Below are 19,916 nucleotides of genomic sequence, written 5' to 3' on the forward strand. Positions count from 1 at the left end.
CAATTCTTGGCCTCAGCTCCATTTGATAATGTTATCTTCAATTATTTCTGTGCACAAATTCTAACAGTCAACCAGATCACTCTGTCATTGACTGGTAGAACATGATTTGTTTCATTCATGGCCTGATTTTTATTAAAATAATAATCAAAATTCACTACTAAAATAAATATTCAATGAGCATGGGTATTAGTGTTCACAATTATGATTTGTATTAGTATTTTCGGTGTCTAATAAATATTTAAAATGATTGATGGTTGATAGAAATGCATCACAACGTACGAAAGGTGTTGGGGCCTGTGGCATGAGAAACACTTATAAGAACCTCTAAACCTCATGCCCTGCCTATGAAATAGCAGAAGTACAAGAAGGGAGACTCAGACTCAAAAAATTTCCACTCTTGCACCATCATGTCCACCACCACCACCCATAATGACCTTCCACTACACACCCACAAGCGCTCCCGTCGAACCACCGCGAACCGCGTGTTTGCGGTGGTTCACTCGTGTGCCATCCTAGCCCTTCTCTACCGCCATGCACTCTCTCTCCTCCACTCCACATCCCTCACCTCTTTCCTTATCACCCTCACCTTCCTCATCTCCGACTCTATTCTGGCTTTCATGTACAGTACCGCACAAGCTTCTCGTATGACACCGATTTATCGTAAAGAATTCCCCGAAAACCTGAAAAGGGTTGTCAAAGAATCGGATTTCCCAGCGCTGGACGTGTTCATATGCACTGCTGATCCATTCAAAGAGCCACCAATGAACGTGGTAAACACCGCCTTATCGGTCATGGCTTATGATTATCCGACCGATAAGGTTTCGGTGTATGTTTCGGATGATGGGGGCTCGGCTCTCACTCTCTTTGCTTTCATGGAGGCCGCCAAGTTTGCAAGACACTGGCTACCTTTCTGCAGAGAGAACAACATAGTGGAACGCTGCCCTGAAGCTTACTTTGAAACGGATCATTCTCGGTTACCTGAAGCTGACAAGATCAAGGTAATAGTATCATATTTCAATGTTGCTTAATTATTAACTATAAATATATTTAGCTAAATCAATATGTATAGTATTAATATCCTCTTATCAGGTTTATATTGTCACATAAATAAGTATAGTGACGGATTATATCTTGTGATAAGAGAACATCATATAATACTTATGTTATTAGACTGTGAATACTAATTGTTATGACTTTTCTTAGTTACACCGTAATTAGGGTATTACATAAAAAGGAGTTTATATTTGTGCTCAAATTGAAAAGGGGACCTTCTTAATCTTTAGAAAAGCCCTACCAAAATTGCTCATGTATTCAGAACACAAAAGGTTGCATTAAGCAAGAAACAAATAGACATGGAGTCTTGCTATAAAGAAACGAAAACACACAGAAACGTGACGTCGGCTGCAATACCTATTTGTCACCTTGTTTGGGTCCCTATTCTCTTCATAATGCATGAGCCAATGACGGCACAAACAGCCAACACCAAGTTGTATGGGCGCATCGCATCACATTCAGGACTGGCCTAATTAACCCAGATTAAGCTTAATTAATTATGTTTTGTTCTGAATCATGGCACAGATTATGTACCAAGGCATGAAAGTGATGGTAAACAATGTAATTGAAAGAGGCAAAGTTGGCGACGAATATATAACTGGAGAACGGGAAAGGCTAGCTTTTAGGAAATGGACAGATGGAGTTACCCGACAAGATCATCCCACTATCATTCAGGTATATTTTTCTATCCTCACACTTACGATCCACATGATAAGAGTTTGATTCTTTCTTCCTTTGAATTTTAAACCAAAAAAACTTATCTCTATTTTTACATATATAAATTCTATTTGTGAGGAACTAATCACTAACAATCTTGTAAAAGAAAAAAAACAAGAACTAGAAAATTCAATTATATCATCATTCAAGGCATTCCGAGAAAATGAGGCTATGGGCATGGCTTGATATATTGTCCTTTGGCAATTCAGTATCATCCACTAATCAACCATCGCATTTGAGCACTCCTATAAACTTATATATATATATATATGTATGTACTTCAAAGCATATATGTACGTGGACAGGTTCTTTTGGACAGTAGCAAAGACAGAGACATTGCAGACAATTCAATGCCAAACCTAATATACTTTTCTAGAGAGAAAAGCAGTACATCACACCACAATTTTAAAGCTGGTGCCCTTAATGCCCTTGTAAGCTTCCATACCTTTTTTTTTTTATACTCACATAATCATTTCATTCCCAATTAATTAATCAATCATCTTCATTTCTTGACCAACTAATTTATATTTATCTGATGGTGTGTTGTAACAAAAGCTTCGAGTCTCAGCCGCCATGACCAATGCTCCAATAGTCTTAACCCTAGACTGTGACATGTTCTCCAATGATCCCCAAACACCTCATCGTGTCCTCTGTTACTTCCTAGACCCCAAAATTCAATCTGAACTAGGGTATGTGCAGTTTCCTCAACGCTTTCGTGGGATCGACAAGAGCGACATGTATGCATCTGAGAACAGGCATTTGTTTGAAATTAATCCATGGGGAATGGATGGGGTTTTAGGGCCAAATCATGTAGGAACTGGGTGTTTTTTCTCAAGAAGGGCTTTCTTTGGCGGCCCATCGAAGTTTTTACCACCCGAAAACCCCCAACTTGGCCCAAACTATGTGGTGGACAAGCCCATTCAGAGTCCAGAGGTTCTAGAATTGGCACACCATGTTGCAGCTTGCAACTATGAGAAAAACTCCAATTGGGGATTAAAGGTACACTCTTTCTTTTTGAGCGAGTTGTTATTTCCTCTCCAAAAAAGTCATCGTGCACTTAGATTCGAAAGCTGATGAATTAAGTTCTTAAATTGTGTAGATTGGTGTGAGATATGGTTCGCTGGTGGAGGACTACTTTACTGGTTATCGTTTGCAGTGTGAGGGATGGAAGTCCATATTTTGCAATCCAGATAAGCCAGCATTTTATGGGGATTCTCCAATCAACCTTATTGATGTTTTAAATCAAACCAAGCGATGGGCCATAGGCCTCCTTGAGGTGGCTTTCTCTAAGTATAGCCCAATTACATTTGGCATAAAAGCCATTGGCCCGCTCATGGGCCTTGCTTATTGTCAGTATGCATTTTGGTTCCTTTGGTCAATTCCAATCATCACATATGCCCTCCTACCCCAATTAGCTCTTTTCAATGGACTCACTATATTTCCAACGGTAACCCTTTTCACAATTTCACTTTCTAAATAATGGGTAATTTAATTTCTATAATTCGACAGTTTGATATATGATGTCACAATGTTAGAATGTTAATTTAACCTAATTAAGATTCTTATTAACATTCTGACAACATCTCATAAGTGTCTAATGTAGTAATCTAAATACACAAGGGTCGGAAAAGATGTGCACTAAGATTGAAGTACTTATTGCAGGTTTCAGAGCCGTGGTTTCTCTTATATGTGTTTGTTTTCCTCGGAGCCTACGGTGAAGATCTTCTAGATTTTTACTCAACTGGAGTAACATTCCAAAAGTGGTGGAGTGACCAAAGGATGTGGCTGATTAGGGGACTCTCAAGCTTCTTGTTTGGAGCCACTGAGTTCTTCTTCAAGTCCTTTGGCATTGCCACACTTGGGTTCAATGTGACAAGCAAAGTCCTTGACGAGGACCAAAGCAAAAGGTACGAACAAGGAAGTATGGAGTTTGGAGTCCCATCACCCTTGTTTGTGCCCCTAACAACTGCTGCCATTGTCAACTTGGCTGCCTTTGCTTGGGGGCATGTAGAGGTTTTCAGAGGCAGCAATGGCCTGGAGGGACTGTTGATGCAGATGCTCATAGCTGGGTTTGGGATAGTAAATTGCATACCAATTTATGAAGGCATAATTAGGAGTGATAAAGGAAAAATTCCTACAAAAATTACTTTAGTTTCATCATTTATAGCATTTGCTCTTTATGCAGCAGCTTATGTTACTCTTAGGAACTGAACCCCAAAAACTGTCTTAATAAATTTTAGCCTTAAAAACCATTAATTCTTAGATTTATTTAGAATTGGATAAATTGTATTTTAGCTTATGTTTAGAGAAAACGATTTCGAATAAAACGTTGTTGGAGCCCTACAATTTTATAATGACTTTGGAGTCCCTATGGGAGATCCCAAAAGCTTGACGACAAAGCTGTGGACCATTGTTTTGTTTTCTAAGAGAAGAAATGTTCTACTGTCCTATGAGAGATATGGTTGCAACATATTACAACTCCTCTTGATAATTGATCAAAACTCCTGAAGAGTTATACTTGTTTAAAACTCTTGAAGAGTTCAAGAAATATTTGTCTTAGCCTCAAGATCGAACATTATGTCAATGAGATTCTTGCTTATGCTAAGAAAGTATTGAAGTATATTTATGTGGATTATCTGTTGGGCACTTAAATAATTTTCCGGAAATATACTAGAACGGACATTGTATTTTCCACGTAAAGCTCAGCTACATCACCATCATTTTGGAATGATGTGATACATATTTGATGCTATCTCCGCATCACACCACATACAGGCATGTTCTTTTCAAGCGAACTTATAAATAGCTTAGGTTTTGTTGGATACGCGGACTCTGAATTTTTTTATGGTTTACATAGAGATCGCTCACTGGAAATATATTTACTTACCCAACTAAGGAATATATGATGGCCACTCACTCCGAAAGATTTTCCTCTAAAAAGATAGTCATGAAGATATCAGAGGGAGCATCCAGAAGTATGCTACATTGATTGATGTACTCTTCTTCCTCTTCCACTAATTTTCTACCTCACAGAGTTTTTTCCAAGCAAGATTTTAATGAGGTAACCGACATATTATTTGTGGTCTTCAAAGGGGAGTGTTGTAAAGTTAAGAATGGAGCCCAAAATAATAAAGCCCACTAACAAATTGATTGAAGAAAGATGATGAAGCTTCTTATCTACCAACATTCACGTGAAGCCAAAGGCTTGTGAGTGAACAACCAATATTTTAGCTTATAAATAGACACCTCCGTCAGTATATAATGCACCTCTCCAGAAAAAAAAAAAAAAGAGAGCACAACAACTAATAGAGAAGGAAATGAGAGCCCAAGCAGAGAGAAAGGAAGGAAGGAAGAAAAGAGAGTGAGATGAGAGAAAAGAGAGCATAGAGAAAAATCAATGAGCCATAAAGATTGTAAACACTAAAGTTGTAGCCCTATTATTTTACACAGTGGAAAAGTTATTGTTGCTGTTCTTCGAGGACGTAAGCATGGCTAAACCTCATTAAATTTTATATCTCATTTACTTTACTTCCAACTCAATATTCCGCATATAACGTTAATTTTACAACATTAAAACATTATTAAAGTCCAAAGGGGTTATAGTGAAATGCTATATGGCGAAGTTGTTTGCGTAGACAAGTTATCTTTTTTTGTTTTTTTGTTTTCTATATTCTTTTGAATAGAGGATAATACTTATATATATATATATATATATATATATATATATATATATATATATATATATATATATATCTTATCTTATGCAGAATTTATTCACAGTCAAAGAGATCAGTCATATACTCAGACAAAATAAAAAAGTAAAATAATCAGATCAGTCATACGAATGCTAGCGTCCATTTTCTTTCTCCTTTCTATTTTATATTGTCAGCATTGACTAGTATTTGTATATCCTTCATCAATCATCAACCCAAATATTCTTTCTTGGGTGTAATTTTTTTTCAGTGAAAAAAAGGATCTCGCAAATTAAGTATAAACTACTCTCTGGTTTTGACATATATATATAAAAGAATTTTTTTAACGATGAATTTTGAGTGTGGATCTTGACCTAACGGCACTCATCTTAACAATTATTGATCCACCAGTTTCTATGGGTACGACTGGTAGTTGGTACATCTTGTCCCTTTTCCATTACTTATATTGGAGGTCGTTTTCCACATGATTCATAGTTACTGCGACATTCATTCTATAACTTAACTTTTAATCCAAATGATTCGTTAGAATTTCAAATGTTACACCATGTCCTCCAACACCCATGGTCTCCCACTTCACACTCACAAGCCCTCTCGCCGAACCACCGCAAACCGCATCTTCGCGGTGCTTTACGGGTGTGCCACCTTAGCCCTACTTTCTCACCATGCACTCTCTCTCCTCAACTCCACAACCCTCACCTCCTTCTTCATAACCCTCACCTTCCTCATCTCGGACTCCATTCTTGCTTTCATGTTCGCCACCACACAGTCTTTCCGCATGCGTCCGATTTATCGCAAGGAATTCCCCGAAAACCTCATAAGGGTCGTTGAAGAATCGGAATTTCCAGCACTGGACGTGTTCATAAGCACTGCCGATCCCTACAAAGAGCCCCCAATGAACGTTGTGAACACGGCCTTATCTGTCATGGCTTATGATTATCCGATACAGAAAGTTTCAGTGTACGTTTCGGATGACGGGGGCTCGTCTCTGACTCTCTTTGCTCTCATGGAGGCTGCCAAGTTTGCAAGACATTGGTTACCTTTCTGCAGGAACAACAACATAGTTGATTGCAGCCCGGAAGCTTATTTTGCTATAGATCGTGATTCTCACCTTTCTGATCAAGTTGAGAATATTAAGGTAAAATAATGTTACATACTATTTTCTTTTTTCTTTTTAAAAATTTACATGGGTAGGTAAGATAGATGACTAAAAGATTATGTAATTATATTCACAGGTGATGTACAAAAGAATGGAAGTGAGGGTTAAAAATGTAATTGAGAGAGGTAAAGTTGCCCAAGAATATATAACCAGAGAAGAAGAAATCCAGGCTTTTAGCAAATGGACGGAGGAATTTACCCGCCAAGATCACCCCACTGTCATTCAGGTAAATGTAATTGATATTGCCAAACATATCTGACTTTGTCAACACTAAAAAATTTCTTTTCGCTTCGCCAATGGGTTCTAGTCCAGTAGTATAAAAGTAAAAAAATAAAATAAAATTCCATTCCATTAAAATCATTTTGTCAATAACCGTGAGCAGGTTTTATTGGAGAGTAACAAAGACAAAGACATCACAGGCAATTTAATGCCAAACCTAATATATGTCTCGAGAGAAAAAAGCAAGACATCAACCCACCATTTCAAAGCTGGTGCGCTTAATGTCCTGGTAAGCTTCTTTACATAAATAACTAATTTTGAAATTTCGAACATAATTTATGTTACACATTTTACTGATTTACTTTTTTATTATTATTATATATATATAAATCAAAGCTTCGAGTTTCAGCCATCATGACCAATGCTCCAATAATTTTGACCCTAGATTGTGACATGCACTCTAATGACCCTCAAACTGCACGTCGTGCCCTATGCTACATATTAGATCCTGAAGTTCGACCCAAGCTAGGCTACGTCCAATTTCCTCAGCTTTTTCGTGGCATTAACAAAAACGACATATATGCATGCGAACACAAGCGTCTGTTTCAAATTGATCCAATGGGAATGAATGGGCTCTCTGGATCAAATCATTTGGGAACAGGCTGCTTTTTCACTAGAAGAGCATTTTTTGGATGCCCCTCAAATTTTTTGCCTCCTGAAATCCCTCAGCTAAGTCCTAACAATTTAGTGGACAAGCACATTTGGTCTTCGGAAGTTATGGAATTGGCATATTGCGTTGCTGCTTGCAATTATGAGAACAACACCAATTGGGGCTTGAAGGTAAGTCAACTAAACTTTTGCTTATTATAGAATAATGCTAGAGGGATCGCATTTTCTAATCACATGAACATTCAACATGATTTGACTGTCAATGCGTATTCGTTGCATTATTTAGTAGCACATAATTAAGACGAATAAGATGAAGCCCAAACATCACTTTCCCTGATTGCATTTGGTTCTCTATCCTAACCTTAGCATTTTTGAGGCATTTTGTCGAACACCCTCATACTCATGATCAACATCAAAAGAACATCGAGCAATTTCATGCGAAGCAACAACAGTGGTATATTGATCAGTTATGTTGTTTTAATTGTGCAGATAGGTGTAAGGTATGGCTCACTGGTGGAGGATTACTTCACTGGCTATCGTTTGCAGTGTGAGGGATGGAAGTCAATATTTTGTCATCCTGATAGGGCAGCATTTTATGGAGATATCCCAATCAACCTTGTTGAAGTGCTGAACCAAAACAAGCGATGGGCCATAGGCCTCCTTGAGGTGGCTTTCTCCAAATTCAGTCCAATCACATTTGGCACTCGGGCCATGGGCCCTTTGATGGGCCTTGCTTATGCTCACTCTGGATTTTGGCCCATTTGGTCAATTCCAATCATCTCGTATGCCTTCCTTCCCCAGCTAACTCTCCTCAATGGACTCACTATCTTCCCGAAGGTAATAACATACAAGCATTAATAAAATTATTTGTACCACATCAACGTGAAATTCATGTATATATGGATAATGCTATTAATAAATGTGGTACATGTATGTCTTCAGTTCAATTTGATAAGGTTTATGTGTTTACATTGCAGGTTTCGGAGCCATGGTTTCTCTTGTACGTGTATCTTTTCCTCGGAGCATACATTCAAGACTTGCTAGACTTTGTGTTAGCCGGAGGAACATTCTATAGGTGGTGGAATGACCAAAGGATGTGGATCATTAGGGGACTCTCTAGCTACCTGTTTGGGTTGATTGAGTTCTTGCTCAAGTACTCAGGCATTTCCACACATGGGTTTAATCTGACAAGCAAAGTCCTTGACGAAGACCAAAGAAAAAGATATGAACAAGGGACCATGGAGTTTGGTGTCTCATCGCCCTTGTTTGTGCCCTTAACAATGGCTGCCATTGTCAACTTAGCTGCCTTTGCTTGGGGCCATGTAGAGGTTTTCAGAGGCACCAATAATAATCTGGAGGGATTGTTTGTGCAGATGTTTATTGCTGGTTTTGGCGTAGTGAACTGCATACCAATTTATGAAGCCATAATTTTTAGGAGTGATGGAGGAAAAATTCCTAGAAAAACTAGCGTTGTTGCAACATTTCTAGCATTTCTTCTTTATCTGGCAGCTCATGTTACTCTAAGGAACTCAGCTGCCAAAAGTGTATTTTAGTAATCAACAATTTTATAGCGAACATTGCACGTTTCACTGCGCTATAGATTTATAGGTTGAATTTAATAGTGTATCACAAGTGGTCGATATGTCCGAGTGGTTAAGGAGACAGACTTGAAATCTGTTGGGCTTCGCCCGCGCAGGTTCGAACCCTGCTGTCGACGATCATTTTTAGACCTCTTTTTTTTGGGTGTGAATTATTGTAAATTGTGAGCAGAAAATAGTGTGATTTTCCCATTCAAGAAAAAGAACCCATTATCACATTTATAATACATGTTGTGAACTTCCAGTTCAAAAAAGGTACTTCAAATTACACTAAACTCTCTCGATTGAGGTTTATGACAATTACAAATTTGCTGCCACCTTCATTGAGGTTTAAGAAAAAAACAAGCTGACCTTCTCTCCCATTCCCTAATTCGAAATATAACTAGTCTTTCATCTAGCTAGTTGCTCCGCCAAAACTGGAATGCTCACTCGGAAATGTTGCTAAAAGAATATGTCAATCGGCACGTGAGTGTTCTCTCATTCAACACTATCGAGTGTTCTCTCATTCATGCCTTGTTATTTGTGAAGAAAGAGATGGAAACATGATTTGTCTCATGACAAATCATGCGTTTGGATACACACAACAACTGGCTCTCTCAAATCTTCATTAGTATAATGCCCAGATGACATGCCAGAGTCCCTCAAAATTGCACCCCCACCCTCACTTGACGAACCCTCAACTGGTGTTGTTACATTTGAAGTAACATTACTGACCAATTGATGCTGTTGTTGATGTTGTTGGTCCAATAATATAATCCCAGGACTATGGTTGGAGACTATTATGCTAGGGTTGTGCTGTCCTGGACTGGACACACTAGGTAGTGCCTGTAGTGCAGGACTATCAAGCTTGGTACTGATGGGGATCACAGAGCATCTACAAAGTGGACAAGTTGTGTTGTTGTGTAGCCAGTGATGTATGCAATCAACATGAAACACGTGTCTGCACGATATAACCTGCAGCAACTCCTCTTCCATTTCGAAATCTCCCAAGCAAACACAGCATCTGTCACAAAACCAAATTTTGGCTTATAACCAACCCAATTTTAGCCTAACTTGAAATTTGATAATTTGATCAATTTCAGAAGACAGAGAAAACACTTAGAAAAAGCACCAAATTAAAAAGTGGCCAGAAAGATAGAGAAGTAGTTAATGAGAGGCTGTTCATGGGTGCTGAGATTTCAGTGTTGTTTATCCACTTTGAGTGAAGAATCTTAGAAAGCGATTGCACACACAATTGTATTCAAACTTTTTTCACGTTTTGTCTCCTCCAAAGATGTCTTGTCATATATTCTACTACTTATCTCTCTCTCTCTCTCTCTCTCTCTCTCTCTCTCTCTCAAAAGCACTTTTGAGAAAATAGTGGTTGCCATGAGAGGTTCTAAACTGACATGGGAAGAGAATTAAAGGTTCTTACTTCTACCATGCTAGCCTTTTTAGGCAATAACTGGTTGCAAGAATAAAATTGGTTGATCACTAGGATACGTCTTTGTCTAAGTAAGCAGAAAAACTTTCTTGTAACGGGAATAACACTGTTTTTCTATCCCCGGCCAATAATGCAATTATATGTGAAAAAGTTATACCGCGTGTCATTGCGCTATTGGGTTTTCTTTTAAGTGGTCATATATCTGAGAAGTTGGTTGCTAAGTGCATTGGCTTTTCAACTTCAAGATGTGAAATGACACCATCTTGGCACATGCCACTTGTTGTAGGGCATGATTGGTTATAGACCGCATTGGTAGGTGTCTCTAATAAAAAGACCAATTCAATTTCATTTTGGGGTGTCAAAAACTCAATATGGAGGAAAATCAAATCAATGGTAGAAGAAGTAATTTAAACTTACTGTGCATCCTTTTTCCTCTGTTCTTCATCAAATAGAATTGTCTGAAGCTTCTCTTTCAGCTCCCCCTTCAAACCCACAGGACAATCCTAGACAACATAAAGCAAAAAGAAAAGAAAAATAATTAGATCATGTTAAGTTGGATTGTGAAATAATCATCTTAACTCTATAATTAATTAAGTTGAAATGATCTGTAATTGCAATTTGCAATGCTATTGGAACTCAGTATATATTGAAGAACAACATGAACAACATGCATGCATGTAAATATATGTAGCAGAAAAACAGAGGACTTACAGAAGAAACATGATAGGTGGTAGCTGCAGATTGGTCCTGATAACTTCTGGGAAGAATTGGTGGAGAAGATGAGAGAGTGGAGGCTCTCCTTTTGAGGTAGAACAAGTAGAACAAGAGAAAGAGAATGATGGAGAAAAGGATAGGAATTGAGAAAATGAAGGCCTGGTAAAGTTTAAGTTGGAGAGCTTGAGGATAAAGGTGAGAATTGGTAGAACTGGCTGGAGTTTGAGGAAGACTACTCATCTCTCACCCTAGCTGAGCTAGCTTCTGAAAGTGGGAGATTAGTTTTCCTGTTAGGTGAAGATATGTGTGGGAAAGTAGAAAAGGCTTGTTGAGTGTATTTATGGAGAGAGCTTGGGTGGGATTGGTTCAGGTACGATGAGAGTATAGATCATTTTCATACCAAAAAAGTGCTGAGAGATTTTATTTCGCTTTATATATTTAAAGTATTAAATATGTGTATAGTAATTCTATTTCGTCCGACAATTTAACATGTTATCTTACCGATAGTCAATGTTTTAAACTACTGATAAAAATTGAAACGTGTAACTCAAGGTTTGATTCGTTTTAATGTAACCGAAAAGAAAAGATCTGAGTTTCCATGACTCAGTAACTCAAGGTTTTAGAGGTAACTATGATCTACTTACAGTGCTGGATAGAAGGAACATGAGTTTTTTTTAAAATTTTTTAAGTTTGTATTCTTTCTTTTTGGGTTGAAAGAGAACTGAGAACACACACAAGGGCAAGGTACACAATGATTGCTTTTAGATTGGGGAAAGGACACAATATACCTTTGTTAATATATAATAGGAACCATCATCTTATCAAAGAAATAAAAAAATCCATAGCAGTAAGCTTTTGAGATCAAATTTACATGATGCCATGAACATGATGGTATTATATTCCTTATTTCCAGTAATTTCAATGATGGTTCGACAAAAAAAAAGAAAGTAATTTCAATGATGGGACACCCATGTCTATCACTAGCTAAAACATGAAGCACTGAGGCCCAGATTTCTCCTTAATGCTAATTATGATATATTAAAAGGTTGAATTCAATTAAAAAAATAGAAGAAAATTACGGTTAGGTCAAGAAAGGTCGCATTGGTCTTACTTGAGCTGTTGTTGATCGATCTGATCATCCATGGTTGGCAGGTCGATGACCTAACAAACCTATAAAGCCATAATACAGGTATGTATGGAGTTAGGCTGTTAGCAAGGTATGGTTTGTCTCAACTTCAACTAATTAATTGACACTTTTCTACCTTAAATATATTTTTGGTACATCATGAGTAACTGAGCCTACAATTATATATAATTAGGCCTGCATGTTCACCAATGAACATCAAGTTGTTGGCATATTAATACATATCAGCCTAATTTTTCTATATACTTTGTATACGAGCGATATTGAGGGGGGATTCGAACGCAGAACCTCGGGTGCCAAAAATAATTGCTCTTAACTACTTGAGTTGCTATCCCTTAATCTTGGTCTATATCTAACTAGCGTTTAAAGGGATACACTGTGGCACAGATGAAGGGGTTATACTGGGGCCAGTTAAGCTTTTGTTTTTATATCATATAAGCAAAGAACTTATTCTTGTTAATGATCAAAGGAAGAATTGTTTCCCTTTCAAGTTGTTTTAGACCTTTATCTCATGACTAGCTAGCTAAGAAAGAAAAAAGAAGAATTATTTCTTTCATGCACTAGAGTAAAGTGAGGTTGGTGCTGTGAGCTTTTCATCATTATATAAACACGAGATTGAGCAACATATAGTATCACCATACATAAGAATTTACCAAGTGAGATCATACTAAAGCATGGCATCTCCAATGTCGAACCTAAGAATTTATCAAGTCAGATCATACTAAAGTGAGAAGAGACAACAAAAATTGGAGAGAGAGAGAGAGAGAGTTTTGTTTTGTTTTTTTTTAAGAAATGGAAGTTTGAAATAAGGAAAAATAATCAGAGTCTACGAGAGCACTCTTCAGGACCCCGGGAGATAAACTGTGAAAGAAGCAAATAAAAACTTGAAGAGAAAAATATAAATCCTAAAAATAAATTAAAAAAACATTGTTGTTTTCTTATTTTGGGTTATTAACATGCAGAAGGCAAAGATGGCTTCAGGTAGAGATTTGAATGACTGAATTTTTTACAGCTGCTCAGAGTAGGTTAGTAGCTATCTGTGCAGTGAGAAATTGAAGACGTGAAGTAAAGTGCAAAGCATCCATATTCTCATGTACAAAGACCCAAATCATTCTTTAACTCACCACTTATGCAAGCATGACCAAAAAGAAATGAATTTTTTTTTATATAAAAGAATCTTGGTCTACATGATTTCAGAACAACTTTTTCGCAGTTCTCCACTTTTCTGCTATATATTTCTTTAATGTATTTCACATTTATTTTATGTTATTTATTGGTTCAACTTGTCCTCTTTTATGCTTTTCTAGGATGCAATTTGGGTTGGGGGTGACCCTTAATTGAGTTGGGGAGATTTCAGTGCCGTTGGTGGATCATGAAGAAAGCTCTCTCTCACAAAGTGGGTTGAAGATCATATCTCTTTCTGCAGCACAATCAGATTCTCTAGCTATTAAAAAAAGCCCTTTCTAAAATTTTTGGTCTGGCCCATTTCCTACTTCACGCATTTGTTTTTACTGAGTAAAGTGCTCCTGCTTTACATCTCAGTAATTTTTTAGCAGCCTGTGGAATCTGCATGTACAAATGAAAAGAATGACTCCAATCTAGCTACTATTAAGCGGCGGCTTTTGGCTGTGTCATCATGCTGACACACCATAGCTCTCATGATTAAAGGCATGATGTGTTAATTAGTGCTAATCCAAGGAGGGGATTATAGCCAAAACTATAGAAAAACATAAAATAAGACAATTAAATATGAATTTTGTTCAATTTTTGTCAAAAAGCAAACTCCCACCTTTGCGATCGTGCAGTCTGCTGTCTTGAAAAGAAAAGACCTTTCGAGCAATGAGATGAACCTAGGACATCACTCATACATATATTCTATTGATTGCAGAAGTTCTAGTGTTAGATTTTTATGATTTCAGCATCTCATTCAACTTTTTTATGATTTTAGTGTTAGATTTGTATGATTTGTATGATTTCAGAAGTTCTAATGTACAAAGAAAGCGGAGATTCAGCGTGTTGATAATGCTTTCTTGTTTTGGCATTCATGACAATGTTTGGTGAGTCGACATAAAGACCGGCTTGAATTCCATTACAATCCAAGTCGAGTCACCAAATGAGTTCATGTTGAAAATGCATTTTCATATTCATATAACTTGATGTTTATAGTTGGTCATTAAAAGGTGTGGTCATACCATTGCAAGTAAATTCTAGCAACTGCATATTTTTGCTTCGGTCATTAATCCAATTATGTTACAAAACAAACTGAATGACCTGAATCTCAACAAGAAGGAAAGGATGGAAGATTCGAAACATGTGAAATTACATTGTACATTCAAAACTAAATTAGTACTTCCTCTTCCTTATTTTGAAGCTCATTGATCGGATGACATTATCATCAGCTTTCAGATTCGCTTCAAGAACTTCAAGAGACTCAGGTTTTGTGAAGTAGGTAAAGAGTAGGTAGATACCATCCAAGTAAGTGTTAGACTCCCCAGCTTTGTTTTTCTTCTGGATGCCATAGGCTAGTGGAATGACCCCTCTGTTGAAGACCTCCACATACATGCCGCCCCCGGCTATAAGCAACTGCAAATTACAGGCCATCAGTAAAAAAGACAAAAGGCGTTGTATCCTCAGCATGGAATATCAGGCTGCTCTAAGTAAATTGCATATGCCAAACCTCATCATATTTCCGATAAGTTCTTCTTAAACAGTAAATAAAATCATGGAGCCATCGGATGTGTACATTTATGTCAAAAAGCTTATACGCTATCCATGCACTATGAAACTTCAATTATGTCATGATAAAACCAGCAGGAAGTCCGCATCCTAGTTCTCCAGATGTTCATGGCTAAAAATATGGCATGAAAAGCGTAGATAGAAACTAGAGGGTGAAATAAGGCATGACAAGTCAAACAACATAAAAATCTGGCATTTTTTGACAATTAAGGGATTATTGGGTGACCCGTGAGAATGATACAATTTCCACTGAGCTTTTCCAAGCTTTTGGTCCAAATACAGTCATAATCTAATCAGTTTTGCCCAACAATGTCCTACTGTTCAAGGCCACATCATTTAAAAAATTAAGAAAATAGGGTCTTAATAAGAGCAGGCTTGTGTAGTTTTTCCCATTCTCGCTGTAATCGATTGCTCCATGATCATCATCACTCTACTAGATTCCCATCCCATACAATAGATTTATTCTATCGTATAATAAAGGAGAAGTAGTTATTGCACATCCAAGCATGGAAAACAATAACAGACAACAAACTAATATGATACAATGATAAAATGCCTTTAGTTTACCACTACTCCCTCTCATGTGTGGCCCTCTGCCTCCCCCTATCACTAGAGATTCCAACACGTAGAATCAACATAAATTGGGAGGTTGAAGGTGTACAAATTCAGATTCAGGATCTCCCACTTTGATATCATGATAGATAGTGCTGGTTTGCCACTATTTTAAGATGTGATCGAGCAAGTGGATGTATTGGGTAAACTTATATCTCCAACAAGACAGGATGTATAGGGTAAATCAATAAGTGGCATATCTGCTAACACAAAAATTGAGCTGTCTGACATGACAGCTTCTCACTAAATACAACTGGTACCTAAACACAGTTTCAGGAGAAAAGGTACTCTTTAAGTCTGGAATTTAAATCAACCGATGAGCCCAGCTGCAGTTTGAGGATTCAATTTCCATTAGCAAAGTAATGTCTTGAAAAATAGAGCTCTAACAAAGAAAAGCATCCCGCACAGGAAAGTAAGCTTTTCAGAGTTAAACATCCATGGAGTGTCCGAACTCCTTCAGCATTTAGTGCATCAAAATTCAAGTACTCTCTGCCATCACAAACCTTCAACTCTTATTACACACTAGTTTCTCTTCCAATGGACATAAAGAGAGACTAGTTAAGCAGCTTCACTTTGGCAATAGGACTAACTACATTGCACCAACTTAAGGCCAATCTAGCTTTGTGCTATGCCTAAATAGTTATGGGCATGCACTATGCATTATGTAGAGCCATTCAATTCAATTCAAAATTTCATTTTTGTTAATTGGTCTTCAAATAACCTCAATTTAACACATTCCTCACTTTCCCACCATTTTTTTCTCAGCCACCAAACACATTACAAAGCAAAATTGAAACAGATAGATAAACCCCACCTATCTTAAGAACCAAAGTAATCAACTTTACTTCACCCAAATATAGAAAATCCGTTTACCTCCTCGTACTTTTGGGTAAGAGTAAGTCTTTCATCCTCCGACATGTCTGGCCTGAGAACCGCCATAGTCTCGTACTGTCGGAGCCCCGGTGGGCACGGTGGCTCCTCCTTCTCCTCCACTGCGGTTAAACCCGACCCGGGTGGTGAAGTCGGATCATCCTCTGACTGGAACCCTCCCTCGAAAAACGAGCCCGAGAACTCCAGTGACTGGACTTTGGCGGTCAGGCCCGAACCGATACCCGGTCTGGTTCGGTTGAAATGAGTGAATGAGATGGTCTGGGGTAGAGATGGAATTTGGGAAATTGCTTTGGGGCAAAACTGGAAATTCGAAGGAGTGACTAGAGTTGAAATGAGTGAAGAAGTGGAAGCCATTGTTTGAAGCTCTGTTTTGAGCAGAAGAAAGCTTCTGGGTCAGTGGCTCGCTGAGTGGATATTGATAAGGGGACGGAGCAGTAGGACAATTGAGTCTTAACGACTCGTCGTACTTTATGTTCTATTTTACGACACTTAGTATATTAGTGATGGGCCTTAAGGCCCAAGACCAAGCCCAACCCAGAATGAAAGCCCCATAAAATACAATTTCTTCTTGTAGAGGAAGCAAAGAGTGATAAAAGCTCAAGGCAAGCGAAAAGCAAAACCACTCAGAGGAAGAAGACGAAGAAGAGGAGGCAAGCAAGCAAGCAAGCACAGGAAGACGAGATATGGATCCGAAGCTGACAGAGGTGGCGCAGCTCTTCGAGCGGTTCAAAGCGGCATTTGTGCGGAACGATTTCGATACCTGCTCCAATTTCCTCTCCCAGCTCAAGGTAACGTACCAATCTCCAAAACCCTAATTTTCTGCCAAATTTGAGATTGTCAGCTGCTCCTGCACATGATTTAGTAACTCTTATTCTATTGTTTGTCTACTTAAAGTATGATTCTTTGTATATTGCCGCGATGTGATTAGGTTTTTGGGTCAATCAGAGTGTTGGGTGCATCGTTTTGCTTCTTTCTTTTGCTAGTTACCTTTTAATTACATTATGGATTTGGTGAATTAAAGTTTCAAAATTTCCTGATTTCGTGTAACGTGTTGTAGAGCTACCAGTCTCGGTTTTTAAGCTGATAGTTAGTGAAATGCTCGTTTGGAGGAATTTTTAAGTTATTTGTTGGTTTTGTAAGACATATGGAATTCTGTTGTTGTATGTGGGCTGAGTTGTATTCGTTGTTGTTTTTCAGGTCAAGCTGACTGAATTCAGAAGCCTACCGCCCTTGTTCGAAGACACTCCTAATGCGATTCGTGAATTAACATTAGCAAGTAGAGCATTCTTTACCCAAACATGTTGCTTCTTACTTTTCTGTTGGTTTAGTTCCCAAATTCTTTGTGTAAATAGCATGACAAATACACAAGGAAAAACAAACACTGCTTTATAGTTTCCCATGAGCTGCTCAAGTGGCATTGGGGTGTGGAAGGGAAGGGGTAAAGCATAGTTTCAAGTCTTGTTGTAAGAAGGAGATATGCTTTTATACTTCATTGTGCTGCGTAATTACATTGTAGCAAAAATGTGTGCTAGTTTAAGATTGTTCATTGGTGTGGTCACCTTCCAACTACTGCCTTGCTGACCTTTTTATTCTCATGTTTGAAAACTTTCAGGGGATATATATGAGCATGCTGTTGTTCTTAGTGTGAAGATTGAGGATCAGGATGCATTTGAAAGGGATTTCTTTCAGTTGAAGTCCTATTACACAGATGCTCGGTAATTTATCAACCCCATTAAGCTACCTATGAAGTTTTATTTTCTCACGTTTGATGTTGCTGAACTTCTGTTGACTCTTTCTCCCTATGCAGTTTTGACTTTGTTTATTTTATATTTATTCAGTCTTTTTTAAAAGAAAAATAAGTGTTTGATTGTTAATGAATTTACATTTCTTTTGGAGCAGTGACCGTCTTCCGCCATCCCCTCAAGAGTACCCAATTTTAGGTCTCAACCTGTTAAGACTCCTTGTCCAGAATAGAATTGCTGAGTTCCACACTGAACTGGAACTGCTTTCATCCGCTGCTTTGGAGAACCCTTGCATTAAGCATGCTGTGGAGCTGGAGCAATCTTTCATGGAGGGGGCTTACAACCGTGTTTTGAGTGCTAGGCAGACGGTGCCACATGAGACTTATGTTTATTTTATGGATCTCCTGGCAAAAACAGTCAGGTACTTTGTTTTGCTTCTATATGGTTATATTTGAATAGTTGCAAAAGTTATACAAACATGCGAAAAGAAAATGTAAAGGCTAGAATTTTGGAGTTCTGCATCAATGCAGTTCAATTTATTATCTGTGGCTCCTAGGTATATGTGAACGATTAGAGCCCATCGTCTTCCTGTTATTGTGTAGCTTAGCTATTTAAATAATATGTTTGCATCTATTTACGAATTGTATGCCTTAATGGGCTTTTTGGTTGATTTGTTCTGTCAATTTTAGAGATGAGATAGCTGGATGCAGCGAGAAGGCATATGATTATCTCTCCATTAAGGATGCATGTCAGATGTTGCTGTTCCCTTCTGACCGTGACCTTTTGGCATATGTGGAGGAGGTAACGTTCACTATAACATGTATTTTTCCTTTTTTCATATATTATTCAAGTTGACTGTACTGCTTCAGAGGGATCAATCTTCTGTTTTTGCAATCACATGTAATGCTTATTACTGTCTGGCATAAAATGATTATGCATACCCTTGCAAAATCATGGGTGGGTAAGGCACCATGCACATGTAGAAGTTTCCAATGATTTCGATTGAGTGAAAAATACGATGAGCCTCCTGCTCATTGAGCATACGGATATTTGAACAAGGGGAATACGCTCAACTTTCTTACACCAGCATTAGAAATACGATTTACTTTCTCTGTTGGTTCTACAAATTTTTAACTCTGATCCTTGAATACAGGATCATCCTGAGTGGGAAGTAAAGAATGACGCTGTCTATTTCCAGAAGGCAAAGGAGACTGCGCCTTGCAAGGAGATACCTTCTCTACAGCTCATCAACCAAACTCTCAGCTATGCGAGAGAGTTGGAGCGGATTGTTTAAAAATACTGCCGCATTGTGGTTGTTTGTGTTGTTATCACGACACCTAACATCTGTTGCTCATACTTTTCACCTTCAAAATTTTCTTCTCAATTTAGTGCGAAGATTAAAAATTTGTCTACTATTGTACTTTAGTTTGACCACACTGGTGGCAATATTTTTCAGCATTTATGTTCTTCGCGTTTTCATTAATCAGATGGTTGGTACTTTTGATTACTTGAAATGGTTCTGTTTATGT

The 19,916-nt window shown here is 37.9% G+C and overlaps 5 protein-coding genes and 1 non-coding gene across 8 annotated transcripts; 4 read left to right on the forward strand and 2 right to left on the reverse strand.

The window, feature by feature from the left end:
- Positions 1-243: 243 nt before the first annotated feature.
- Positions 244-4,240, forward strand: LOC110771754 (cellulose synthase-like protein G3). Of its 2 annotated transcripts, none has more exons than XM_088253324.1 (6): positions 244-998; positions 1,579-1,728; positions 2,076-2,201; positions 2,326-2,769; positions 2,870-3,046; positions 3,433-4,240. In XM_088253324.1, exons 1-6 carry the CDS (start codon positions 408-410, stop codon positions 3,979-3,981), a joined length of 2,037 nt encoding a protein of 678 aa, XP_088109450.1. In that variant the 5' UTR covers positions 244-407; the 3' UTR covers positions 3,982-4,240. The 2 variants fall into 2 exon arrangements, with proteins under 2 accessions (XP_088109450.1, XP_021831798.1); XM_021976106.2 differs by having other exon boundaries at positions 247-998; positions 2,870-3,217.
- A 1,703-nt stretch (positions 4,241-5,943) lies between these two features.
- LOC110771750 (cellulose synthase-like protein G3) lies at positions 5,944-9,254 on the forward strand. 2 transcript variants are annotated; one of them, XM_021976103.2, is made up of 6 exons: positions 5,945-6,618; positions 6,716-6,865; positions 7,022-7,147; positions 7,255-7,698; positions 8,017-8,364; positions 8,505-9,254. In XM_021976103.2, exons 1-6 carry the CDS (start codon positions 6,028-6,030, stop codon positions 9,078-9,080), a joined length of 2,235 nt encoding a protein of 744 aa, XP_021831795.2. In that variant the 5' UTR covers positions 5,945-6,027; the 3' UTR covers positions 9,081-9,254. The 2 variants fall into 2 exon arrangements, with proteins under 2 accessions (XP_021831796.2, XP_021831795.2); XM_021976104.2 differs by lacking the exon at positions 7,255-7,698 and having other exon boundaries at positions 5,944-6,618.
- TRNAS-UGA (transfer RNA serine (anticodon UGA)) lies at positions 9,163-9,244 on the forward strand. Its single transcript has one exon. It is a non-coding gene; the product is annotated as a tRNA-Ser (tRNA).
- A 63-nt stretch (positions 9,255-9,317) lies between the features above and the next one.
- LOC110771751 (putative E3 ubiquitin-protein ligase RHA4A) lies at positions 9,318-11,616 on the reverse strand. The gene is made up of 3 exons (XM_021976105.2): positions 11,260-11,616; positions 10,966-11,051; positions 9,318-10,128 (listed from the first exon to the last, which is right to left on the reverse strand). Exons 1-3 carry the CDS (start codon positions 11,500-11,502, stop codon positions 9,678-9,680), a joined length of 780 nt encoding a protein of 259 aa, XP_021831797.2. The 5' UTR covers positions 11,503-11,616; the 3' UTR covers positions 9,318-9,677.
- A 2,995-nt stretch (positions 11,617-14,611) lies between these two features.
- On the reverse strand, positions 14,612-17,082 carry LOC110771734 (Translation elongation factor EF1B/ribosomal protein S6 family protein). The gene is made up of 2 exons (XM_021976085.2): positions 16,628-17,082; positions 14,612-14,989 (listed from the first exon to the last, which is right to left on the reverse strand). Exons 1-2 carry the CDS (start codon positions 16,997-16,999, stop codon positions 14,750-14,752), a joined length of 612 nt encoding a protein of 203 aa, XP_021831777.1. The 5' UTR covers positions 17,000-17,082; the 3' UTR covers positions 14,612-14,749.
- A 133-nt stretch (positions 17,083-17,215) lies between these two features.
- Positions 17,216-19,894, forward strand: RPN12A (regulatory particle non-ATPase 12A). Its single transcript, XM_021976084.2, has 6 exons — positions 17,216-17,433; positions 17,843-17,921; positions 18,258-18,360; positions 18,545-18,808; positions 19,077-19,188; positions 19,541-19,894. Exons 1-6 carry the CDS (start codon positions 17,329-17,331, stop codon positions 19,679-19,681), a joined length of 804 nt encoding a protein of 267 aa, XP_021831776.1. The 5' UTR covers positions 17,216-17,328; the 3' UTR covers positions 19,682-19,894.
- Positions 19,895-19,916: the final 22 nt, after the last annotated feature.

The sequence above is a fragment of the Prunus avium genome, chromosome 5 (genome assembly GCF_965620075.1).
Source record: "Prunus avium chromosome 5, drPruAviu1.hap1.1, whole genome shotgun sequence".
In the NCBI taxonomy this organism is placed as follows: Eukaryota; Viridiplantae; Streptophyta; class Magnoliopsida; order Rosales; family Rosaceae; genus Prunus; species Prunus avium.